The 27,648-nt window shown below is 37.2% G+C and overlaps 2 protein-coding genes across 4 annotated transcripts in view; one reads left to right on the forward strand and one right to left on the reverse strand.

The window, feature by feature from the left end:
* The window catches only part of LOC311083241 (voltage-gated potassium channel subunit beta-3), a 64,261-nt gene extending 48,182 nt beyond the window's left edge, over positions 1–16,079 (forward strand). For 2 of the 3 annotated variants that reach the window (XM_084114639.1, XM_084114640.1), the window contains 10 exons: positions 1,456–1,500; positions 1,766–1,810; positions 3,321–3,364; positions 3,446–3,532; positions 3,632–3,717; positions 5,302–5,422; positions 8,055–8,149; positions 8,302–8,422; positions 8,681–8,769; positions 10,411–16,079. In XM_084114639.1, coding sequence (XP_083970765.1) covers positions 1,456–1,500; positions 1,766–1,810; positions 3,321–3,364; positions 3,446–3,532; positions 3,632–3,717; positions 5,302–5,422; positions 8,055–8,149; positions 8,302–8,422; positions 8,681–8,769; positions 10,411–10,500 — 823 coding nt within the window. In that variant the 3' untranslated portion in view covers positions 10,501–16,079. Of the gene's footprint in view, positions 1–1,455; positions 1,501–1,765; positions 1,811–3,320; positions 3,533–3,631; positions 3,718–5,301; positions 5,423–8,054; positions 8,150–8,301; positions 8,423–8,680; positions 8,770–10,410 lie in introns of all 3 variants that reach the window. The other variant, XM_084114638.1, reaches the window with a different exon arrangement.
* A 3,690-nt stretch (positions 16,080–19,769) lies between these two features.
* Positions 19,770–27,648, reverse strand: part of kif1ca (kinesin family member 1C, a) — a 53,179-nt gene continuing 45,300 nt past the window's right edge. Inside the window, exons 21-24 of the mRNA XM_084114504.1 lie at positions 26,757–26,855; positions 25,453–25,623; positions 23,873–24,241; positions 19,770–23,069 (exon numbers count right to left, since the gene is read on the reverse strand). Coding sequence (XP_083970630.1) covers positions 22,182–23,069; positions 23,873–24,241; positions 25,453–25,623; positions 26,757–26,855 — 1,527 coding nt within the window. The 3' untranslated portion in view covers positions 19,770–22,181. The remainder of the gene's footprint in view (positions 23,070–23,872; positions 24,242–25,452; positions 25,624–26,756; positions 26,856–27,648) is intronic.

Below are 27,648 nucleotides of genomic sequence, written 5' to 3' on the forward strand. Positions count from 1 at the left end.
GAATCAGCTCTGAGACGTCCACATGTCCTGTAGTGTGACATGCTTTACTCCGTATAAAACCATTTTCAAACTGCTAGTTCTTTTATAATTATTATGCATGCAGCTTTTTTACGTGCAATTTATTGAATATTTAAAAATCCATTCACTGTACAGGACTGATTACAAATTGTGAAATGTAAACTAATGTTAACCAAATATACACTTTGCTTAATGCATTTTCATCTGCATCTTAAATGCATTTTAACAAAAATGATATACAGTAATACTTTAATAAATGCATATGCATGTGTGTGTGCGTGTGTGTGTGTGTGTGCATTTACTCTGCACAGTGACAAAGTTTAATTTTTTCTAATCTAATCTTCTAAAGTATGATATATCAATTTTAACCTAAAATCTTGATGTCCATTTAAAAAAAAAGTCCACAGAGATATGGACTGACAGGAAATAACTCACTCCCGCTAAACAGTTAATCTTTGAAATCTTTCAGCAGGGATCAGTACAAGTCAACACCATTATGACTAAAGGTTTGCTATTTCCTACTAAAGCGAGGAGGTATTTGACTCTGGTCAAGCGTATAGCATCCAATAATGCTTATAAGCCCAGTGCATTATGGGTTTTGAAGTTTTCCTACCTATTTGGCAAAAGGGAGGGAAGACAACCGCCTTTTTTCTGTTTTCTCTAGCCAGGTAGCACCAATTTTGTTGTGCCTTTCAACTGCATGACAGCCCATTTTGTGAAGCACCCCTTTTAATGATTTAAACATTTTTAATCTGTTTAAGAAATAGTTTTGATATAGTCAATGCTGTAAAATGAATGGCTATTAGTCAGTAGCCAGCTATCCAGGTCACTTTTAAATGCAGGGTCACTACACATGAAGAAGCATGTCTTTCCATTTCACGCTTGTAGAGTCCTGCGTACAGCGGGCATCTGGCTGGCATACGGCTCTGGTGACCTACATCACCACTTACACGCTCACACACAGTCACTTCTGTTTCACATCAGCTAATTTCAGGAATGTGCTGACATTATAGGTTTTTAAAATGAATTGAGTGAATTTGTCACACAAATTGAACTGTAATTGAATCAAACTCGCTCCTGTAAGGCACCGTTTAATTTCAGACATTAGTATCGCAAATAATGCAAGAAACCTGGATAAAACATTCCTCTCTTATCACAAGGTCATTGGTTTACCTGTACACATAATTTTTATTTCATGTTAGACGCTTTTTCATACTTAAAAAAAAGAGTGCTTATTATGGAAATAATATACTTAAAGTCCCCCTGTATATATATTACAATGGTTACAAACCATTGTAATATGTTTATGAAATATATTTAAGCGGTTTTGGTTCTCATGTAAAAATAAAAAGTGTTTTAAGGATGTTTAGATATTTTTAAGTGTAGAAATAATAATATAAATAGGTTTTCAGATTTTGTGTCCTTCTTTTTCTGCAGGGCTGAAATCACTCTAGGCAACATCATTAAGAAGAAAGGCTGGAGGTGACCTGTTTATTCTTATGCTTCTCATTTAGGATGAATTTTGTGGCAAATCAGTTTGAGTGTACATATTCTTCTTCTCAGACATTAATCATGGAAAAAGTTTTTCAATATATCTTGTATTTCTTCCTGTGCTCTGGGTTTTGTCAGGTTGAGTTCAGAGTAAATGTGGGTGTTATCTGGATTCAATGGAACAAAATTATAGGACAGGATTAGGTTTGATCTCACTATAATAACCACCATTTTCCCCCAAAAAAATCTGTTTCAGACGGTCCAGTTATGTAGTAACGACTAAGATCTACTGGGGAGGACAGTGAGTATCTGTTCAGTTCTACAATCATATAGATTAACATGAATAAATAGTGTCAAAATGACATTTATATTAGCAGATATATTTTATATATATATATATATATATATATATATGTATGTGTGTGTGTGTGTATATATATATATATATATATATATATATATGTGTGTGTGTGTGTGTGTGTGTGTGTGTGTGTTTGTGTTAGTGCTGTCAAAAGGATTAATCACGATTAATCGCATCTAAAATAAAAGTTTGTGTTTATATAATATGTGTGTATACATATATATATATAATATATACACTACCGTTCAAAAGTTTGGGGTCAGTAAGATTTTTAATGTTTTTAAGAGAAGTATCTTCTGCTCACCAAGGCTGCATTTATTTGATTAAAAATACAAACAAAAACAGTCATATTGTGAAATATTATGACAATTTAAAACAGCTGTTTTCTATGTGAATATACAGTAAACTATCATTTATTCTTGTGATCAAAGCTGAATTTTCAGCATCATTACTCCAGTCTTCAGTGTCACATGATCCTTCAGAAATCATTCTAATACGATGATTTGATGCTCAAGAAACATTTATGATTATTATCAATGTTGAAAACAGTTTTTTACATTTTTATTTCATGATGCTATGATGAATAGAAAGTTCAAAAGAACAGCATTTATCTGAAATCTAAGGCTTTTGTAACATTAAACACTACCCTTCAAAAGTAGAAAATAAAAAGAAAGAAATAAAATAAATACTTTTATTCATCAAGGATGAGTTAAACTGATCAAAAGTTACAGTAAAGACATTTATAATGTTAGAAAATATTCTATTTTAAATAAATGCTGTTCTTTTGAACTTTCTATTCATCAAAGAATTTTGAAAAAAAATTGTACGCAACTGTTTTCAACACTGATAATAATAATGAATGTTTCTTGAGCAGCAAATCATCATATTAAAATGATTTCTGAAGGAACATGTGACACTGAAGACTGGAGTAATGATGCTGAAAATTCAGCTTTGATCACAGGAATAAATTACAGTTTAAAATATATAAAAATAGAAAACAGTCATTTTAATATTTCACAATATGACTGTTTTTGTTTGTATTTTTAATCAAATAAATGCAGCCTTGGTGAGCAGAAGAGACTTCTTTTAAAAACATTACTTTTGAACGGTAGTGTATATATATATATAAATATCACAATATATAGATACACATTATATAAATGATTAATCATTTTGACAGCACTAATATATATAAATATCTGTAAAATTGTTCACATTCTTTTTTTACATTTATTAATTGTTAATTCTATATATATATATATATATATATATATATATATATATATATAGATATATAGATATATAGATAGATAGATAGATAGATAGATATAGAATTATGTAAGTGTACAATTAAGATATTGTGTTTAAAATGTAAGTCATTCAATATTAACTTCTTGCACTCCATGTTGCATATCTTCTCCTCTCTGACATCTGCATTCATAATCCTCAGGGCAGAGACAGAGAGAGGCCTGTCTAGAAAACACATCATAGAAGGTAAAGTGCTGCTCATCCCACCTCTCTCGATTATGACGATGATAATTAAGCGGAGAGACAGTGATGGTGATGTATCTACAGGTCTCAGAGGTTCCCTGTCTAGACTACAGCTGGATTACGTGGATATTGTGTTTGCCAACCGAAACGATGTCAACAGCCCCATGGAAGGTCTATCTTCCCTTATACATCTTTTATGGCATGTGTTATGAATTAATAATTTATGCTATATCGCTTATCACGAGCACTGTTGTGTGTATGTTCTTTCAGAGGTAGTACGTGCGATGACATTTGTTATAAACCAGGGTATGGCCATGTACTGGGGCACGTCACGCTGGAGCGCCATGGAGATCATGGTAGGATCTATCGTCCCTCAAGATACCAAAGTTCATTCCATAAGCATACCATCTGTTCTTCATAATATAACATATTTACCAGTGTAATGAAATAAGTGTATACCAGTGTTGGGCAACACTGAATCTGTAGCTTGTCAAGCTTCGAGCTCGCAATTTATAGTAGTTCAACTATAGTCAAGCTACTCTTGTGAGAAAGCTTGTTACACTACAAGCTACCAAGACCCAAGGGCATAATGGCTTTTTAAATATAAGGCTATCCAGCAATATCATTTATAATTTTATTTCTATGTTTCTCAATTATATTACATGCATCTGCAACTTGAACAAACATATTTATATATAAACATGATGAAACTACATTTGCATAAATTTTTTGCTATGAATAAGAAAATTCAGGAGCTCAAAACTTTTTTTTTTAAAAACTGAACTGTCCAATTTTCCGGGTCCATTGGACTTTCAAACGCTACACATGAAAAAAAAAAAACAATGTAGGAGAATGTGTTTGATTATTAACAGCAATGTAACATTTGGTTGTGACACTTCAACTCACTGAAAAAAAAGTATACTGTTACAGGAAACACTACACTATTATGAATATAAATGAACTACTGTCACACAATATAAAATTTGATTAAAGGTACACTATGTAACTTTTGGCCCTCTAGCGGTTAAAAACAAAACTGCATGCATTTTGTGGAAGAACATTGTTTTGGTTGTGCATCGGCTCTGCGTGACTGCAGATGAATATAGTTATGATGCTGCTCATTAAACATTCACTATAGGCTTAAGAGATTTAACCAGTTTAGATGGAAAGGATCTCAAGCTGACTCGCTGAAGACGTTACTGTAGCTTTACCCATTAATAGACACGCTACTTCATTGAGAATAAATTCCATCACAGCGCTACAACCATAATGAAATAACCCTTCACAATAGATAATGCTTTACAATCAACTCTATTAGAGAGATACATATGGCAATTTATCTGTTCAATTAAATACCTTTCTCACCTGTTGAGTAATACAAACGCAATCTCCACATTTCAGTTTCCTTAGTTCTTGCCATCCACAAAACGCCGATGTTGATTCTTGTTTTATTACAAACGCGTTCTCTGTTTGCCAGCAGACTCTCCTCTGTTTCGGTGTTATTTTGTAACACGGGTGAGGTTGGAGATTTAGCGACTCCATGTCAACCTTTCTCACTCGTAACATACACACATCAAAGTAGCCAGAGCATCTTTTCTCTATTTACATATATGACGAGACGCTCACGGGCGAGTGACGCATGTACGCAATTTCCTGACTAGTCTAAAATATAAACACGTATATAATAAGCTTACCATAGTGAATCAGGGTAAGACAAAACACCTTGTGGAAGAAGGATTGATGATGTATTGTTGCATTATTTAAATTTAGTTGATTTTGAACCGAAAAAAAGCTACATAGTGTACCTTTAAATTTGTAGTGTCGCTTCTTTTATTCACTCCTAAACACTGCTGTATACAACACTGGTTTTATAGCATCTCGGCCACAGAAAGGACAGTCTAACCTTTTCTTGTCTTCTGTGTGTGTGTGTGTGTGTTTAGGAGGCATACTCCGTAGCGAGGCAGTTTAACTTAATCCCACCAGTATGCGAGCAGGCCGAGTATCACTATTTCCAGAGGGATAAAGTCGAGGTGCAGCTGCCAGAGCTCTACCACAAGATCGGTCAGTCCACAAAAGTTACCTTCAAATCATTCATTATACCAAATGTGTTATTAAACCAAAAAATGTGCCATTAAACCAAATGGAAGTTGCTCAGATTGTAGGCTATATGTAGTATGCAACGTGCCATGGGCCGTAGTCATGACTGATCACTCTACTGTAAATTCGCACACTTAACAGATAGGAAAAACCTATTAAGTCTTTTTCATGCTATTAAAAACTCACTCACTGATGAAGAATCTACCACGATAAAATGAAATATTTTTTTGTTTTTTAAATGTTTTATGCTATAAAAATATATTTTGTTAGTACATAATCTACCGGCAAGGGCTTTTTGATGACACTAACCCCACGTTCCAGCATGAAAATAGCTGAGCTGAAGGACAAAATGTACTGAAGAAGTAGTTCATACCACGGTACTATAAGACTGGACAGGGCAACTATCTGAGAAAACAAAGGAATTTAACATTTGAACTCTCTCTTGTGAAGTTAGCATCACCATTTGAGATGCAAGTCTCACCTCAGAATACATTTCTTTCCCTCTTCCCCCATTCCTTCTCTCTCATGCTGAGATCACCAAAATTCACCCAAAAATCTATATGGTTTAATGTGAATAATTATCATGCAATATTATACATGTTTGGTATTATTTGAAATGTCTCAGTGCGACTGGTACAAATGTCTATTTCTCCACAGAAGTAAACCAAAAGGTAATAAAGTTCTTAAAGCTGCAGTTGGCAATATTTTTTTGATCACATTCACTGAAACCGACACTATGCTCCGACAGAACAACATAAATCAGCTGGTTTTAGACAAAAACCCGCACTTCTACCTCCACCTGGAGCCTGTTATTTGTTTTGCAAAAATCCACCGCTCCCGGTTCTTCTGATCCGATCAGCGCAGGGGGGTGTGAGATCTGATTGTCAATCACAGTTCGTGCACACGCCACAGATCCCCCCTTCCCCCTCGCGCACGTTACAATATCACATGCACACGCCTGAAGTTCGCAGGTGTATTGGATTGTACAAAGCGTGATGGCGGAGAGAAAATCTACTAGCAAGCTTCCAATTCCTCGGTTATTGCTATCTATGGGTAGATTAGCCAGGGCAGCCTACCTCCGAGTCCATGGTGTTGATCGATGCTGAAGAGACAGGCGCGTTCACAGAAAATCTGGTGCACACGCACTGATGAGCACAAACTCAATGGGAGGGTGCTCGGTGGTAGTGGGGGAGGGGCATGAGAGTTTTAAACATTCAAAAGTCACCTTAATCTGCCAGACTTGCCGATTGTTGCATTTCTTTATATAGATAGAAGCTTCACATGGTATAATTTGCTAACAATGGGAATGGGAATTTGCATTCAGACTTTACACCTTTTGAGAGCAGAATGCCATTTGCCTGGAACACAAACCCTCCTCTGTGTGCGAGTTATCTCTAAACTCTTAAAGCTGCAGTGCCATGTGAAGCTTCTATCTATATAAAGAAACGCAACAAGAGGTTCAGGGCGATTTGTAACTCAAATTAGCTTGTGATGCTGAGAGTATGCAAAACACTCCGCATCATGTATTTTACAATGTCAGGTTCGCATCTTCTCTCTTTATTCCAGAGCATTTGATGTTTTGTATTTATTATCTTTGAACTGATTATGAAATTTGCATGGTACATTTACCTGCAAAATAAATTGTTACATTTGATTTTATTCCGACTGACTCTGAAATTGTTTTCCCAAGTAGATTAAACAGATTCGTATGTTCCTGCAAGTTTTGGGTCAGATTAGTGACGACTAATATTCGGCACTAATTCAAGTGTACGTGTTTTGCAAAGACAAGAAGTAAATTTCTGTTTAGGGCAGCAAATGCTGCTTGACCAACCTAAATCTGGGTGTGTCTTACCTCTGTTTTAATTTAATGTTGCTTTAGATAAGTGTACGTGGGAAACCACGACATGGCCAATCCAAAGCTATTGTAATACAAATAATGTTGGTCAGCTTATATCTGTAGTAGTGGCCATACCTCTACCGAAGTAAACATTTAAATTAAATTCAAGTGTATGCAGTTCCATGGGGTTTATACCAAAATATCTTTGATTGTGTAAGCGTGAACACGACCGATCTCAGGTATATAGCAATTACCTGTTTAGTGACTGAAGCTGGCGAGATTGTGAACGTGAGACCCACGTTAATCAAGGCGTGAGGACCTTTGAGCAACATAGCTTCCTAATATGAACAGGTAAAATATAAGTAAAGAGTTAAATAGAACAATCAAATGTATTGCTTAACTATCATATAAATGACCAATAACTAATTGGCAATCTAACTTAAATTCGAGGTCGGGATAAAATGGAGTCAGATATAAAATGGAGTCAGATAAAAGCTTGAATTAAATTACTTTGCCATGCGGAAATACAGTAACACGCAGAGACCGTCACCCGTTCTATCGGATACCGACATGGGGCCGATCTAGATGGGCTTACAGTACTATGACGCAAATGCAACTTTTGTGATGCCCAACTTCTTAAATTATGAACATTTTAAAATAACTACTTAATTTCATGATTTTAATTGTTGGATTTGAGGTTTAATTAGGACAGATGTCAACTCAAACTCCATGTCTTGTGACTTTCACATGTCATGTCAGGCGTTGGAGCGATGACCTGGTCTCCTCTGGCATGTGGGCTGATCACAGGAAAATACAGCGATGGTGTTCCAGACTGTTCAAGAGCCGCAATGAAAGTGAGTCATGAAGAGCTTGTCAGCAGTAAATTTCCTCTCCTCCCTCTTTTCAATTTCTCATCGTCATTTGATTTGATATTTTGTCATCTAATGCAATGACATTGATATTATATCCCTGTACTGCATGGTCTCGATGTTTGATTGTGTATTAGGGTTATCAGTGGCTAAAGGAGCGAGTGTACAGTGAAGAAGGGCGCAGACAGCTTGCAAAAATCAAAGAGCTCCACCTGGTGGCTGACAGGCTGGGCTGCACGGCTGCTCAACTCGCCATTGGTGAGTGTCTCTGCTTAGGCAGGATTTTGACTATTGGTGCGAATGGTCTGATCGACTTTCAGGCCAAGAATCATCCACGTATATGTGCTAAGTTGTGTAAAGTCGACCAGTCATATTAGAGCATGCCAGACTGAGAAAGTGCTTGCCATTTTTACATGCGATATGCATCAGACGGTCATTAAACGGTTTGTTTAATTAATGTCTTTAATAAAAAAAGGAGCTTATTTACAGTAAGATATTGTGAAATCTCTCTCTCAGCATGGTGTTTGCGCAGTGAAGGGGTTAGTTCTGTACTTCTTGGTGTCTCCAATACAGACCAGCTTATTGAGAACCTCGGAGCCCTGCAGGTAATAAACACATACAAACACTCATACACACCACCGCTCAAAAGTTGTTGTTTTTTAATGTTTTTTGAAAGAAGGTCAAGGTCAAGAAGGTCAGGAATGTTTACAGTATAATTGTAATTACTCCAGTCTTCAGTCACATGATCTTTCAGAAATCATTCCCTTGTGAAAAAAGAATTGTGCTTAGTTGTATTACAGTACATGTGTACTTGTAGTGCACTTTAAAGGGGTGATGAACTGAGAAATCAAATTTTCCTTGAGCTTTTGACATATAAGAGGTCATCATACTATAAGAATATCCTGTAAGTTTCAGAACTGAAAACTTCCTTGTTAGTCCAATAAGAGCTTCTATTGACACCAGGCACAGCGAACGACTTTCAAAATGACATCAAAGGGTATCAAACCCCGCCTCTGCAGAAGAAGATCAACGCCTACTTCAACACTGCCTGTTTAGCCCCGCCCACCGATTCACGCATTACACGAAACTCATTATAATATGCAAAACTGTTATCCAATCATAGCAGTGGGCGTTTACTTCCAAGTCTTCAATGCGGCACGCCCATAAAAACCGAGCGTTTCAGGAGCTAGGCTCAAAACCAGGGTAGAAAAATAAAAAAAATAGCCTATTACTTATTCATTTTGATGTTTCTGAATATAAAAACCAAGCGAACGTCATAAGTTGACCTCAGAAAACAATATAATTTTTTTTAAAAAGCCAGTTCATGACCCCTTTAAATCTCAAAAGTAAAAAAAAAAAAAAAACTATACTTAGTTGCAGGTGATATAATATTGATCAAATAAAAGTCCTCTTAAGTGTATGTAAAGAAAGTTCACATTCATGACTACTGTATGTTTATTAACACACTTAAGTACAGTTTTATAATAACGTAAAATTAAAAGTTAAGTCTTTTGTGGTGCTTTAAAGAAGTACACTTATTTTGACGTGTCGGCTAACATACTAAATAAAACATGTAAAGTACTGGATTATGATTTTAACTGTAGCGTGATATTTGTAAATATTTTTTAAAGGTACTAAATTGCAACCATATCATTACACTGTACTTGTAATTAAATATAATTACAAATATATTTAAACACATGGCATTTAAGTTTCAATAGAAATGTCATTAAAGTATATTTTGGTTCACCATGAATGCTTATCAGTACACTTTAACCATATTTCAAAGACAATTATGAAATTACATATGAAGATGAACTTAAGCTGTACTAAAGTGGGTAAAAACACAAAGTTCAACTAATTGCATTTAATGTAAACTATAATATATTTTCATTTAATTGTAAATTACATGCACTTTAGTGTCAGAAGGCGTTACATTCAATTCACACTTGAGTATATTCATTGGAAGTATATTATTTACATAAATAAATAAAGTGCTAAAGTGTACTTCTTTTTCACAAAGGTTCTAATATTCTGATTTGATGTTCAAGAAGCATTTCTTATTATTACCCATGCTGAAAATATTAGTGTTGCCTGATATTTCTGTCGAAACTGTGATACATTTCCTCAATGACTGATTAGAGAGTTCAAAAGAACAGCTTTGATTTAAAATAGAATGTTTTTCTGATGCTTTTGATCAATGAGACTCAGCCTTCCTAACAACATTATTTTCATATTCTCTTCAGGTGCTGTCTCAAATGACGCCTCAGACGGTGAGCGAGATGGATGCTCTCCTGGGCAACAAGCCTCACTCCAAGAAAGAGTCACGTGCGTGAGGGAACTAGAGATGACATGAACATGTGCAGCCTGAAAAGACAAAGAAAGCAAGGGGGAAAAGACGGAACACGGCGTACCATTGCTTCTCTGCTCTCCCGTATATTACAACACCTGCATGCCTTCTGCAACATGCTTCCAGCCCACACCGAGACCACACCGTTCTCTGTAACCCTACTCAAATATCCCAACATAACCTACCAATTAAACATGGACACGGCTGTCATCGCAGAAATGCCACGAACAACAACTTTTTCATTTCTTTATTAGGAGAGACTGAAGTTTCAGTCTTCCAGGAGGAAGGACTGCAGATTGAAGGAGGTGAATGAGAGTGTCGCAAATCTTCTTTATCAGCAGGCCCAGACGGAATCTGTACTTTCTTGCAGTTTCCACTACGGAATTCCACTGTTTCCACTGCAGAATTCCAGTTTCCACTACGGAATTCCACTGTTTCCACTGCAGAATTCCAGTTTCCACTACGGAATTCCAGTTTCCACTACGGAATTCCAGTTTCCGCTACGGAATTCCACTGTTTCCACTACGGAATTCCACTGTTTCCACTACGGAATTCCACTGTTTCCACTGCAGAATTCTGTGCAATGGATCAAACGTGATCAAATGAGCTAAAGGAAGCTGAGAGTGCTGTATTATTATTGGCAGCTGGAAGCATTATCAAATATTTATTAAACCAAGATGTGCGGGGCGAACGATGTGTAGCAGTTTATGAATCCTGCCGAACTCTGCGCAGATTCCGCGTGGGCCTGGATGTGCGGATGTGTGTTCAAGAAAGTATGAGCGAGTGTTTGTGTGTGTGCATGCAGTGACTCTTTCGATCCAACTCTCGGTTGCTGGTGTTGCACCTGAGTGACTCGGAAACATGGACTTGATGCAAGCGAAGCAGTTTCTGAGACGCCTGTCCCCGTTCGATGGGGCGTTCGCTGCCTGTCACATTTCATCCTCACGGTGCAGGAGAGCGTGGCAAAGACTCCGGCGTGTGACGGGAACAACATGCAGCAACTGCAAACAGCTGTTTGGACACATCACAAGTCTTCCTCCATTTCCCTCCTTTCCATCTCTCCTTGTGTTTACAACGGTGCACCTGTCCCTTTAAGAGAATCCGTGCAGTTAGGGGAGGGGCGTGTGAGTGTGTATACGGTACCTTGCAAACATATTCAGACCTTCACCAATTCACTTTTTTAGTCTTTTAGTCAGTATTACTATTGCTATTGCTATGGGTTTTTTTTAGAAAAAACATAAGCATGATCCCTAACCCCACCCCACCCCACCCCTAACCCTAACCCTAACCATCAGTGGGGTGTAAGCAGATCGTATGAAAACATGAATGAATTCATAAGAATTAGCCACAAATTTGCCAAAACGCAAAAAACGTTGACTAATGAAAACCGGCCAGCTCGAGGGGCGGCACCAAGCATGCATTTGAAAATCTCACTGCACGCAATTGGATAACACTACGACCAATCACAACAAGCCCCATACGCTTAGCTACCAGCGGAGCTAACTGGAAGATTAGACTCTTGCCGTGTCCGGACGGCGAAACAGCAAAAACACCCTTCTTGCAAAGGAACGATTCGAGCGCCGTCTTCTGTTCCTCTTTTAGATAAAAAGCCAAGTCTAACTCCAAAGCCGTTTCAAACAACTGGTGTTCATCCATAGCCATCTTGCAATGTTTACTAATGACTTCGACGTCACAGCTCTGTCGTCATCTCGTCTCTGGCCCGCCTATATCAAACATCAAATAAAATCCCACAACAAAATCAAGTCCCACCCTACTTTTTTTCTTTTCTTGTTCCATTTCACTCATACGTGTTTGGGAAGTATGACTGGGCTGGATATAGCAGGGACTGTTATTGTTGCAAATCTATTTTTCTGTTTGGTGGTGCAGAAGATACACACTTCACCTTTATATGCGGGATTTGTAATTCATCATAATTTAAAACTTGGTTCCTGGTCTGAATACTTTTGCAAGGCATCATATGTGTGGGGCTTGGCTTGAGCGGTCAGCATCCTTTGCACTAAGTGGACAGAGTCATAATTTAAAGGTCATAGTTCACAAATAGTCATGAAGGGTCATAGGTTAACATGACCAGAGAACTGTGCTAGTATTGCTTTGTGTGTTTGACAAATACAAGCTGCGTCAGTGACAATGAAAAGCGAAGCGCTTCACTTTTAACGTGTTTGTGTCATTCATGTGAGAGAAAGACACAGATTTGCTAGATTAAATATCTATTGTTAATTTCCCATCAGTCTTTACTGAATATCACAATGTGCAGTGCCTCAGAACCAATATGATTCCATAACCCAAAACTCATCGCATGGCATGCTGTCAGTTACCACAGAAAATCATTTGGATTGATCTGAGCTTGTAAAAATAAAAATGTTCTTTACAGTAATGCATTTGAAATGACATCTGGGGGCAAACGCACCACACGGTTAAAAAATCAGCTGAAAAATCAGATACTTTGCACAGAGAAGTGATTTTCTCACATTAGTCTTGTCTAGTCTTGTTGTTACACTTTCAAAATGGTATGCATTTTAACATTTACCATAGTACAATGCCTTGCCCCATACACTTTCACTATTGCGAGTGCATTACTGTAAAAATGCAAACTAAATCATAAGCTCAAACTATTTTCTGTTGTAATTGACAGCATGCTGCCGAACCCCATGGAAGCTTGTTTCTGCTACAGAATAAAAAATAAAAAATGTATTTGCAATTCTGACTTTATATCTCGCAATTGTAAGTTTATATCTCACATTTCTGACCTCTTTTTGCACTTTAGAGTTTATAACTTGCAATTTCTCAGAAGTGCGAGAGATAAACTGGGAATTGCATGAAAAAAAGTCTGAATTGTGATACAAATTCGCAATTACAAATACAAATTTCAAAAGTTGACTGCAACTTTTTTACACAGTTCAGACTTTTCCCTTGCAATTGCGAGCTTATAACTCACAGTTCTGGCTTCAGAATTCTGAGAAAGTCAGAATTGTGAGTTAAAAGTCGTAATTACCTTTTTAAAAAAAATTTATTCCGTGGCAGAAACAAGCTTCCATAGTACCCAGTCAAAACAAAAAGACAAAAACATTTAATTCAGCACAAAAAACAGACACAGACAGAAACCCTTTATATCGAACTGAGATCACTTTTGCAATCTTTTAATATGAGTAATATGCGTTGCATTTGAGAAACCAGACCCAAGCTTGTAAGATTCTGTATTTGTTACACTTACAATCTTGTTTTTTTATTTTTCTGTTGTATGAAATTTTATTAATGTGCTTTCTGCTACTTATCCAGCTAAGCTTTACGCTGCGTTCACACTGCCAGCGGCTATATTCAGACTGCAGGCAAATCAGATTTCTCCTCAAATCAGATCTTCTCAGGCAGACAGTCCGCACTATTAAGTGATCAAATAAGATTTGTGTGTCCAAAAAGAGAGTTTGAAATCCGATTTGAGCAGCCAGAGTGTCCAGACTGAGACGCATCTGTAAAAATCTGATTGGAATCGCATTTCACATCCACTTCCATATGTGCTTTTAATCAGATTTGAAAAAATCCAATTTCATTTGTTCTTTTTTCTTTCTGTCCAGACTTTCAAAGACCATTCTGGATAAAATCTGGATATGCTAAAAATGTAATTTTTGCTTGCAGTCTGAACATGGCCTTATGTCCGGTACTCATTGTATGATTTTGGGCTGTCCCAGACGAAAGATGACCAACTGTGGCGATTTCTGTGGTCTCCTAAACGCTGGTTCTACGTCGTACAGTGAGATAGGCTGTTTACATCTACTGACTAGCCAATATAAATGCAACATGAAATGGTGTATTGATCAACGTGACATAAAACTTAAATCTACTTTCCTCAAGCTCCATTTGCAAAATCGGCATGGCAAGCTGACCTCTTTTCCCTAGCCATGACTACGTCTATATTCTTTCGGTTCCTCCTTTGATGCCAAAGTGCAGTTCATCTTGACTTGCTCTGTTTGTTCACCACTATCTCATGCTGATAACATTTTATTCTTCTATACTAACTTGCGTCATAGCCCATACGATTCAATAGGTGTCATCATCGTACAGTCTACATACATGTCGTATAGTTTATTAGATCCATGTCATACGGTGTGATTTGTAATGATCGTATAGGATCGCTGAAATCGCAGACTTTAGCAGGCATTCACTGACTTCACTCCTATTGGTTGTCACTCCCAAAAGTCACTCTTCATTTGCATAAAGTTAAACATATACTTTTGCTTACAGGAATGACGAAAATGTGTAGGCCAAACTGAAAGTTCGCATCACACTGGTTCCCTCGCTAAAAACCCAATAGGATTTTCCCATATGCTTTTAGATTATATGAAAAAAATAAGCTCTGTGATCAACAAACGTTTATGACACTTGCACGTTTTGTCCAGAAAGATAATTTTCACAGATGAACACAACTTTTAATTAATTTTGAAGCCTAAATTCAATCGCCAGAAGTAAAGAGCTAAAGCTAGGCTTTAAACGAACTATACTACGGTCACATGACTTCAACGTCACAACCTTTAAGCTTCAGTTTTTATCTAAAAAAAAAAAAACATTTTCCCAGAACGTTTAGAATAGTTTATAAGAGCACGATTATAAACATAATGATGCTGTAAAAGCGGACTGAGTTTTACATGTTCGGTGTGATGACGTTTAATCTCCTCCACAACCTCTGGAGTCACATTTAAACGCTTGTTAGCTTTTTCAAGACAAGTAACAGCTTAAAAAAATCACGATTGGGGGTAATATTGATGTATTTTACGTCGTAGAATATAACATGAAAGTGTCTTAAACTTGTGTTCACCGCTGACCTTATTTCAGCCATTTAACCAAAAGGAAAAAAACATTTACTTCAGGACAATGGACCCCGGAAGTGCTAAATTGCTAACTCGTTTCAGGGGTTTGGCCTACAAAAGTGTTTCAAACCAGATCTCAACTTTGTCGCATCACTGGACACGCTTACAAAGAAATGTGTCGCCCAAAAATCGCCAGCTCTCCAATGAAATGAATGGGATTGTGTCGCTGGTATTGTGAACGCAGCTTTACTCTGTGAAACAGAGAATGCAGAGCATGACAGATCTGAGATCAGTTTTCCTCAGCATATTTAAAGGTAAAGGGCGAATGCTCAAGCTGGTTCTGGGTCACTTCTGAATGGGGTTAGTGCTAATCCAAGTTCACTTCTGTATTCGGCTTTGGTTGTTTCTAATGTCTCTTTGTATTTATAGTGCTCAATGACTTCTGTAAGAACTGCACCTGAGTTGGTTCCTGAAACATTTTTTGGCAAGATGGAAAGGCATCGAAATGATTGATCTTTTTAAATCAACACGCATAATCATTAGCAAGACTTAACTATCATTAGTTAACCTGAACTAATGTATATATACATTTAGTGCACTCCCTCATATGGTAATTTTGCCTGAATATGTTAAATTTGTCATGCAACAAGAAAAAATGAAAAAGAACAAAAAACAACAACAAACAAACAAGAAACATGCCCTGTACTGAATGTATCTTGCTTGCCTTTAAAATGTGTGGAGAAAACTATTGTCATAAGTGTCATTTATGTCATGACAATCACAGCTACACACACACACACACAGACGCACGCACACACACACACACACACAAAATACTCACATAATAAAAGCTCATTGTCGTTTTAGATTCACATGTAAAAGGTAATTTGAAGAAATCCAACATTTTAAAAGTGATTTGACATTCAGGATATTCTCTGGCTGAGTGAATCTTGCAAAAACTGCCCAGAACATGTTATAGATAAATTTCATCCCATAATCCAGAAATAAGGGAAGACTTTTAGTGCCAATCCCAATCAAAAAGTAAATGATGGAAGCTTGTCTCTTCCACAGAATAAAACCATGATTTTCATTTCTCAGAATTGTGACTGTTTTCTCAGAATTGGAAGTTCATATCACGCAATTGCGAAAAAAAAGTCAAAATTGTGAGCTATACAAAGTCGCAATTAATTACCTTTTTATTTTTTATTCTGTGGCGGAAACAAGCTTCCATAAAAAAAAATATTATATATATATATATATCAGATTGTATAAAGCAGCTGTGATAAAAAAACATACACTGATTTTATCTGATGAAACAAATACACAACTGCATACTTGAAGCTCTTGCACATTAGACAGAATTCAACAGTATTCACAGACATCTTTGCTCAAAAGTTTACAAACCCTGTGCAGAAACTATGGTCTTTATTATTGTTTCATGAGGGATCCAAAAAACCTGCATGTTTACATATATTCATCTATTTATAAAATACATATATGCTCAACTCCAGCACAACTGTAATAAAAAGCAACAAACAGCCAGAGATACTAGAGGAGGCAACACATTGTATTAAAGGGGTGGTATAATGCCCTTTTCACAAGATGTAAAATAAATCTCTGATGCCCCCAGAGTGTGTATGTGAAGTTTTAGCTCAAAATAACCCTCAGATATTTTTATACAGCATGTTAAAATTGTCACTTTTTGAGGGTGAGCAAAAACGCACCGTTTTGTGTCTGTTCCTTTAAATGCAAATGAGCTGCTGCTCCCGGCACAGGGGGCGGAGCTTCAATAGCTTGTTCTTTTACCTCACACAGACATGCACTGAACATTTCAAAGACTTTTAGCCTTTTATGTTCAAACCAGAGTCGGACAATGATGGAGAGACTCGAGAAGAAGTGACAACATGTAGAAGCAACAGGACATTTCTGAATGGTTAGTTGATGAATTTATGTAGATGATGTGTAGTTATCTTCTAGTCATTGATTAGCATATTCTATCTTGATAATCTATAAATCGCGTTCCTGTGGGCGGGGTTTATGTAAATTTTAGGGTTGGTGATGTCACTAACCCGGGAGGAATGTCGTGTAGTCTCTACCAGCCGTTTATTGTCGTCCTTAAAAAGCAATTTCTTTAAAAGCAAATATCTCCCTTTGCTTTGAACTTTGAGCGTTGTAACTTTGCAGATGTTGTTTATGCTCAAACAGCAACATTACACACTAACTAGAGTTAGAAAAGTGAAATCATAATCAACCACCCCTTTAAAAGGAAAGCTCACCTAAAAATGAAAAGTCTGTCATCATTTACTCACTGTCATGTCGTTCTAAACTTGTGTGCATTTATCTCCTGCAGAACACAACAGATGAAATATAGAACTTGAACAGACCCCATTCACTTTCACAGAATAAAGTAATGCATATATTCTTGTGAAAAAGATATACACATTAGCATACTTTTCATAACTTATTATGGAAATTACATAATTTAAAAGAATATACTTGAGTGCAAGCTGAATGTAATTTAGTTTTTCTTATTTGGATTTTAATTGCAATTGCAATTAAATGAAAATGTATTATAGTTTGAATTTATATTAAATGCAGTTAGCTGAACTTTAGTGAGCTTTTTTGACCAACTTCAGTAACTTTACATGTAATTTCATTATTACTTCTTTTGTCTTATATGGCTATTTAACATTTTAAATGAAGTTATTTTGTCTTGTTGAATATACAGTACAGTATGTAAATATCTCTTACATCAAAGAGCGTCATCAGGATCATAGCGAACAACAACAAAAAAAAAGCTTTTTCAAATCCCTCATAACACAATGACAAACATTGTGTATTTTGTGCACTGAGTAGCAGATATATATATCAGTGAATATTTAGCTTGAATGTGATCAGCCCCAGATGACACAGATGACCCAGTTATTTCGCAAAGGGTTGAAAATAGCCGTGCAGAAAGCAGAGAGTGGGCTGATAAATGTGTGCCTCATGTCCCACTGAGAGTCTGTTGTTATGATCATTGCACCAGTCACATAATGTGCTGAATGTGCATAATACAGTACAGTACAAATACAGTACACACACAGACACACTCACGCTAACACAGCTTTAGACACTCAAAAATCACCTAAATAAATAAATTAGGCCTACAGATTATTGTGCAGAATGTTGTGCTGTAAAAAGAGATCTGTTGACTCAACTTAAAAAAGTGAGGAAACCTGTGCCTTAAAATTAAGTAAACCATGTGTAATTTAAAAAATTAAGTTATGTGAACTTGACAATTCCACATAACTTGTTTTTTTCAATTACATACGAAGTTTATTTAATAATTTTGAGGCAACAGGTTTCCTCACTTTTTTTTTTTTTTAAGTTAAGTCAACTAATCACTTTTCACTGTGTAAGCAAGAATGGTTGTATGAGCATTAATATGCATTATACACTTTAGAATACTCTTCCATCATTAATGAATAACTACACAGGAACAAATGTAACGCAATATTAACATTCAAGTAATCACTAATAACTAACAAGAAACTCAGATGAACGGATTAGTAAGTAACAGAGCTCATTTGAATGCCGTAGTGCACTATTAGCTAACTACTAGGCATACTATTTATTTGTATACCTCCCAGAGGACTACTAAGAACTGCTATACATGTTCATAATTAACGTGAATAATGCATAATGTATAATTAATTCTAAAATGAAGGTCATGGTGTCTCATTGCTTTATAGTTTCTTGAGCTTTGGCTCTATAGAGCGCGAGTGCTCTGGATGTGTGTTCAGATTGGCAGCCATCTTATGTTACTGTAGCTATATGTAAATTAAGCTTTACTCTTTTCCCGTGTTACCTGAACCGAGAAATTACTGTTTATTTGTCAGCAAAACGTTTGACAGCTCCAGCTTTCTTGAAAACTAGACTGTCCTTCTGCGTTTTTGTATCTCTTCTCATAGACGGATCGACAGAGGGTTGTTAACAAAACAGTTATTGTAAGGTTTATCGTTTAAAATTGCATCGTACTTTGTCTATTCTTTAAACAGCATTATGGTAACTGGATTCTTAGCTCACCTGTAGGCTAATCCCAGCGTCTACGTTAAATCTGAATGGCCTATTTTAAAATATACACATTCATACATCCTGTGAAAATGAATATGCGCACCAAATGTTATGGAAATCGGCCACAAGGTGGCGCTATAATAAGCAACTTCGCTAAATAATAATAATAATAATTGCATGATGGTATCAAAATTCGTAGTAAATGATACTAACAATTTTTTTTCTGAATCCTTGCTTTAATCCATAACAAGTGTATATTCACCATGTTCGTGTTTTTCTGTAAAACTTATCCACCATCCAAAAAAAAAAAAAAAGAAAGAAAATTCATGAATTTATGATGCTCTGGTGATGATTTAGCAAATTCTAAACTAGACTACCACCCATTTCAACCAAAAGATATTAATGTTGGATAAGGAATCTTGTTGTATCAGTTTCCATTCCTTTGAATGGAAATGAATGCATAGATCGCCTGAACACAGTTCTCAAAGTTTTGATGGCGCCTATAGGAGGCACAATGATTACACTTTTGGGGAGATTAACCCATGAATGGCATAGTAATACTAGTCAATGAACAATAAACTGGGTTAAGAAAATGCATTTAACATAAAAATAAATAAAAAAAATAGTACATTTCACCATTAAAGCGATCTATTGTATAAAGTGCTAAATGTGACATGACTTGACTGGAGTGCTGCTTATCACATGTCATCAGTGCGTTGTTTACGTTCATTATTGGAGTATTGTTAATCACTGTATGAGTAAGTTACAGTAATGTTTTCTCACCGGTGAATGACACAAGATGTAATCCAATAACGTGGTCTCTGCATGGTCGTCTCGGTTCTGGTCTGTGTGTGTTTTGAAGGAATCGTGGCTTTTGCAGTGAGGGTGGGATCTCATGCTTTCAATGCTAGCAGGCTAAAGTTAGCATTTCCTAGACCACCTACTGCACCTTTAACTGCTGTTCTCACCACTTATTTTTGTTGTGCGTTTATTTTATTCAGAGGAAAGCATGCAGCAAATATCAGCTACTAACACATTTGTCTGTATTGTATTTTGGAAACTATACACAAACAATTTGTGCTTTTATTAAACAAATACATCAACTGGAACAATTAAAGCAATTTTTTATTTTTTCAGTTGTAGATCATTTTCAGTCGAGAACTTACAAATGGTCAAAATAGGAATAACAGCATGTCCTAACCAAGTGCGACAAGAATACAGCAAGAATTCAGTGGTTGTTGCCCATGATTTATTTTTCAATCAACTGTCTGATAACAGACCTTAGTCAGGGTAGACACCATATTGAATTTAACATGGATGAAAACAAGGCTGAGGGATAGAGTTAGGCTTTACATGTGCTGTCCTACATCACATCACTTTAAAAAGTAAAAATCGGTAACACTTTAGCTTAGCTTCCAATTCTCACTATCAACTAGTTTCTTATTAGCATGCATTATACAGGATATTGGCTGTTTATTAGTACTTATAAAGCACATATTAATGCCTTATTCTGCATGACCATATTCTACATCCCTTAATCCTACCCAATACCTAAACTGAATAACCACCTTAGTTTGGTTATTCAGTTTAGATTATTGGGTAGGATATTAATAAGAAGTAATTAGGAGTTTATTAAGGCAAAAGTCGTAGTTAATAGTGAGAATTGGACCCTAAACAAAAGCGTGACCAAAAAACTGTTGTCTACTGAAAGTCTTTTGGAAAGATATTTCATCAGCTTATTGAACAACAGTACAATCCATTGAAAAGATGCAGTATTTGGCTAGTGTCACAGAGTCAGACTTTTGACTATTGGCATAAAGTCTGGTCCACTGTAGCTTATTCTGGCCAAAAATAAAAATCAAACACCAAATATTTTTTTCCCTGTACGTTAAATGATGCATGAATTGATAAATAGCATATCAGATCATTTGTTTTTAGTATACAGCTGCGGGATTTGAACTCCACGTAAGTTGTTTGCTGCCAACTCTCATTGAAAATGAATTACTTTGTCACTTCGCTACAGCAAAGTGTTGTTAGTGTGATTGCACCTGAACAGAGAAGAGATTGAATCATTTTCTCTTTATCATGATGTGCCCGATTAGGGCAAGGTAACGGAAAAAAAAGAAAAGAAAAAGAATTCGCCACCCTAATTATTAGCACTTACCAGTTTTAGGATTATGTATCCCATGTCTTTTATCCCCTAACAACAGAAGACAATTTCTGAAACACATGCCTCTCAAGATGCAAGAATAGAAGGATATAAATGGCAAGATTAAAAAAAGGAGGAAAAACAGCAACTATAAAAAAGGCAGCATCCAAAGCAGAGTCTGAGGGCTAATAAATCACCAAATTCTTTGGCTTTTCAGAAGGCACAATGTAAAATCATCAGATATCCAACAGAACTCTCCAAATAGCTTCATATAACCAACACAATGTCAATGTTGCAGTGCACTGTGCGACATAAGAAGCTCAATTCTCTTGCAAATACATATGCTTTCAATTTATAACCTACTTATAGATATATATATATATATACATCTGAATAACATATAGATATGTGCGCACATAAAATCAGGTATCGTCGGTGCAGGTACTGTATGAAACTGCAATATGTACATAAAAATTCAGGTGCATAAAATGTTTCATCTTCTTTCGTACAGCATTGTTATTGCACTAGGGAGTTTCTCCCTTCCTATTTCAGCATCTAAAACCCTTCCACAACAAACCACAACACTGTATCTGAGGGTCCCGAGGTTTCCTTTCCGAGAACTACGCACAAGATCAGATGAAATCAGGTCTCCATGGGGGTGCTGTTGTAATCTGGGATAGAAGGTGGATTGGGATTGGCTTCAGACCTAAACTGGGTCATCTCTGGAGGGTTGTCCTGCGGATGAGGGTGCTGGTAGTGGTTGTACTGTGAGTTGGGGTGTTTGTAAAGACCTTGTCTGGTTTGGTTGTAGTTATAGTGCTGGAATCCATCTCCAACAGACTGGTCTGAAGCAAAATTTGGATTGTACCAGGTGTAGCGCGCTCTACCTTGCTTGTGCTGCCCTTGGACTGACCCGCCGTCTTTACGCTCAGCCTGCTCGTTGGTTAAATATCCATCGAATGGATTGCGCCCCCTGTTTCGTGGTCGTTGCCTGTTACCCCAGTTACCCTGATTGCGCCGTTGTTGTTGATGATGATTGTGTGGCCATTGGCCCTTGTTTGGCGAGGGAGAAGACTGGAAGGTATGAACCGAATCAGTATCGGAGGACTGAGCAGATGGGTCCTGTCCACCTTCTTGGTTTGCAGATGGGCCCCAGAAGAAGCCTCTGTGCTGGGGATTATTCTTAAACGGGAACTGTAGCTTCCTCTCTTGAGGCGGCAAAAAGCGTCCGGTGCCTGGCATGAAAGGCCCGTTGGGGCTGCGAGTGGTTTGAGAATTGAAAGATGGATTTGAGAATCGAGATGATGCTGTACTAAACGGGTTGTTCTGAGAGTGTCCCGAGGGAGCGGTGTAGACGGCACTGTTTGGCTGATTGTTGGTTCCTCTGCGGCGTTTAGGGTCGTGGTACTTCTCCGGGTACTGCCAGCGATGACGACCCCGCCGGTACCCAGAATCCTCATCGGGTCGGTGGACTTGTGCTGCCGGTTCATCATCTCTGGCCCCACCCAATTTGATGTCCTCATCGTCTCCCTGAAATACAAAACACCAAGAGAATCTTGACATTGGATTTAAAGGTACACAAAGTGATTTGTGTTTAGTATTTTTACCTTGTTACTGTACTTCAGTGCATTTTTTTCCATCTCTACTTTATGTATTAGGAAATAATACTTTACTTCATTACATTCCAAAGCATAATATCTTACTTTTACTCAATTACATAAAAAAAAACATTTTGTTTCTCACTATTTCAAAATCGAGACCTGCTCCGAGATCTGATGGTCAGTGAAAGAAGGGATTAAATCAAAATAAAAGTCCCGCTTCCCGCTTCTTTATCAGTCAAACAGAACACTTATCGGCCAATGCAAAGCATTAAAAAATAAAATAAAATAAAATAAAATAATTAAATATTGGCTGATTTATTGGCCTTGACCATATCTCGGTTGATGACTACATGGCATTACGCCTTTAATACAAGTACATGATTTGTATATATCCTTCTTCAATGCTTAATAAATCAATGCTAATAATAGGATGGTTATACAAGATGAAATCAAACAGTTTGTTTTGAAGTGTCGTTTCGGGACAGGTTTATCAGAAATAATTAATGCCATATTAACACATCAGTAATTTAATACAATTAATAAAATCGCATACATTTTTAAGCACAACTTTAGCACAAGTTTTTCAGGCAGGCTGATGCACAGACTCCTGGAGGTTGCGTAAGGCGAGTCTATCAGATTTTCAGTTTCGTTTGCATCATACGGTTAGTAAATGGACTGGGGAGAAGAAGTGTAAGTACATTTTGTGGCTGATTCTAGATTTACAAGCGTTACCTGAACTTCGACAGGGAATATCTTCTCCATCTTCACCATGCGATCCCTCAGCGATCGTATCTCCTCATCCTTCATATTATTTTGTATCTTCACTTCCTGCAGTATATCAGTCAACTTGTCAATATGAGCCTTGAGATCTCCCATATCGGTCTTTCCTCCCTCGTTCCCTCCTCCTCCTGCTGTTCTTTCCTCCCGGTCTCCCTCCTCTTCTCCGATGCCCACAGTCTCACATACGTCCTTCGCCACACTTTTCCAAGTCTCTCTCTCCTGAGGGTCTTTTTGGCCGTATGTCCGACAAAGCTCCTTCATCCTGACAATGGCCAAGGCCTCGATCTCTTGCCGTGTGTGCCGAAAGTCTCCAAGCGCCACCTTAAGAGGAGGAATAAAAATAGATGCTCCTGTTAATGTAAACTCCTGCTTATGCAAGTGTCTGCAAGACATTAATACACATATGGTCGGTGACAAGCCAATCAGATTGGTGCATGCAGTTTTGAGGAAGCTTTTGTCGTTTCTGTGTGCAATATAAATCAGAGAGTCTGACACTGTGTCCTAACTACACACGACACGCGATAAAAGGTTATTTTCCATGTTAATCAGAGTTTTTGTCCTAACCGACCGTGACGGCGACACGCGACGATTCACTTTTAGAAACGGTTTCTATTTTTCTGCGACTTCGGGCTGGAACAACTAACACAAAGTGTGGCAGTGATAATCTCAGGGATTGTTTATGTGCTTTATTTAATGTTAAAAGTGTGTAATGTGACTTTGAATATCATTTAGTGCTCCAGCTTTGTGGCTGTAAAAGCAACAATGGATAATTCACCTCAGATCTTGAAATTAAACAAATGGAAACAAGAACGTTCAAACTGTGAACAAACAAGTGTATTCTTTGAAAAACATTGTTTTAGTAACTCAGTAGCCTATGTATTTTTAATAATGTTTAATTGGTGTAATATTTGTGAATCTGATTATGTAGCTACTTCTTGCGAGTGCCGTCAAGATTACTCTCTGGTGCCGTCAAGATTAGTCTCTGCGAGACTCCGCCCACACGCTGTTCTGATTGGCTGTGGGTTTTGATTGATTTTGACGCATCTTGCAGTCGCGTCTAGTGTGGACAGACAAATGATTTGTCGCTGGAATCTTATCGCTTCGCGTCTGGTTAGGACACAGTTTGAGGCTAAAAACCCATTCATACAAAGGACGATAACTAGAACGATAATTATAGTTTTTAAAATGTAAAAGGCCACACTAAAACAGGACAGAGGTACAATAATATTGGAATTATTTTCAAAATGACTTTTTCGACGTTAGTTGACAAGAATAGGCTTAGTTGACCAAATTTTAATTAGTCAGTCAGTCACAGATAATTAAATGAATGGGCAGATCGTTAACACTATGGCCATGTGGTAAATATGCCTGGAAGGAAATCCAAACGTTCGCTGATCATTCATTGACCTCAAACATGGCTTATCATTTGAAATATGCGCCTAACATTAGTCACTTTACATGGCCACTCCCTCTAACAGTAACCTAGATAAATGTGCGCTATTTTCAGCCACGTATGGAACACAATGAGGAACCTCATAGCAGATCTCTTTAACAGCCTGTGTGCGAAGCTCTTCCAGGCTGAGTCTGTGCTTGGACTCCTGGGAGGCAGGTATGCGTCGGCGCTGCGGGATCTGATACACACGCAGCGGCTCCCTCCTCTTCCCACTGCTGGGCAAACCACACTTCTTCACGATAGACTGCATCTGCAAACATTTAGCAAGAACAGAAGACTTACTTCCTGGCCAGAGTCCGAAACGAACTGTTCAGAAACAGAATGCAGTGGTCTCGAGATGAGCTTTTAAAACTCAAACAATCTCTAAAGACCACGTCTCAAAAACACTCAATATTATTTTTAAGAAATATGACAGCAAGATGCAATGATTGATTGATAATTGTTTATTATTTAACATCATGCCAACAAACACTGCTATATTCATGGTGAGAAAAAAAGTAAAGAAAAGAAAGTAAGTAAGAAAGTAAAAAACTTATAAAAAAGGTTTTTATAGTTGATCTTTGATAAAATAAAAACCAAATCTGGTTTCACTTCATTAAAAATTCACACACACACAAATTCTTGACATCTAATCAAAAATTAAATAAGATGTGTAATGCATAATATTTGAAATAAATTCTAATAAATATTTCCCAAAATACTGCATATTGAGCAGCATAACATGCAAGGTATGGAAACCGTTAACCTAAAAATATATTTTCATATTCTCACTCTTCCAAACCCATATAGATTTTTTAGCATGGAACACAGAAGCAGAATTTAATAATATCCTGGCCGCTCTTTTCAATACAAAGAGAGAGAATGAAGACTGAAAAACGACAAAAAAAGGCACCATAATTGTCTCATAAAAGTGGTTCATGTGATGTGTGCAAAATTTCACAATAAGTCTTCTGAAGCCATATAAAAGCTTTGTGAACAATGATGTAAATAAATAAGTTATAATGCAAGAGTTTGGATTAAAAATACATGTATACACTCCTGAGAACAAACAGTCAGAGAGAACAAAACACACACAACAGTGTTGTGAAAGGAACAATGAATGAGATGCCAAAGCCGCTTTAAGGCAATCCTCCAAGGTTAGCAGAAAAGTGAAACGCTGTGGTACGCAGGGAAGGAGACCACAGGTCGCTTTTTTTAATGAAAGTCAATGGAGGAGAGGCTTGAATAGACTTAATAAACTACTTTAGGGGAAAACAGCTTATTTAAATGAATCAACAACCTAAGCAATTTCAAAATAAGGTTGATTGTGCATGTGTTAGAGAGACAAACCAAGTAAATGAGTTCAGTATCAATGCAGTGGTGTTCCAGGGGTGTGTGTCTGACCTTGTTAGCAGGTAGTTTCTCTCTGAGAGAAGAGATGAGCCTCCAGCTCTCCTCACAGGACCTCTTATCGGAGTCATCACCACTGTCTGAGTCTGCATACTGCACACAGAGACAGAGAGACACATTAGCTTGTTTCTAAAACCCAGTGAGCTGCATTTACTGTAGCTTTTATGGCAATGTGCTAACTGTCACGAGACTGCTTAACGGATGAAATTGGAGCGCTCTGCATACATTAGGCAGGCATTCTGCACACCACACACACATAGCGCTGCTCACACAAAGCACACTCATGGACTCATGATATGATGCAAAGCTTGGTCCACATTGAAACCTGGAATTCAAATTACTTTGGAATTAAAAGTATTTTGCAGTATTGTGAAAACATTTGAAACAAAGGAAAAAGTTATGATGGTTATAACAAGGGTATAGGGTACCAGACTGACCCCTGTCCGTCTCGATCTTTCTAAACCAGAATGATTGGGCTCTTTTGAAGTTTGTTTCAGGAGTTCGAAACAACTTGCCAAAGCTAAATTTTCGGCTGGTAAACACCTTAGTACTGCCATAGGTCTGATGTAATAGGTGGGTGTGGCTCTGAGGCTCCGCCTACTTTGACGTTGAAATCATCTCTGGTTCATTTCTTCTGTTCAGTTCATTGAGGTCAGACATGAGTAAATCACGAACACACTGGAGAGTCGCTTTATTGTAGAAAATGAATGAATTAATTCTAATTTAAAGAGACACTGTCACTGTTTTTAAAGTTTAATACTGTAAAGCTGCTTGCTTTTAAGCTATCTATTGTATAAAGTGGTATATAAATAAACGAGACATGACTGGAGGACTGGAGTGCTGAATTGCACGCCCACGTTGCTCTGATCAGATGCTTTCTTAACTG

Source organism: Abramis brama (assembly GCF_963993115.1).
Source record: "Abramis brama genome assembly, chromosome: 5".
NCBI lineage: Eukaryota > Metazoa > Chordata > Actinopteri > Cypriniformes > Leuciscidae > Abramis > Abramis brama.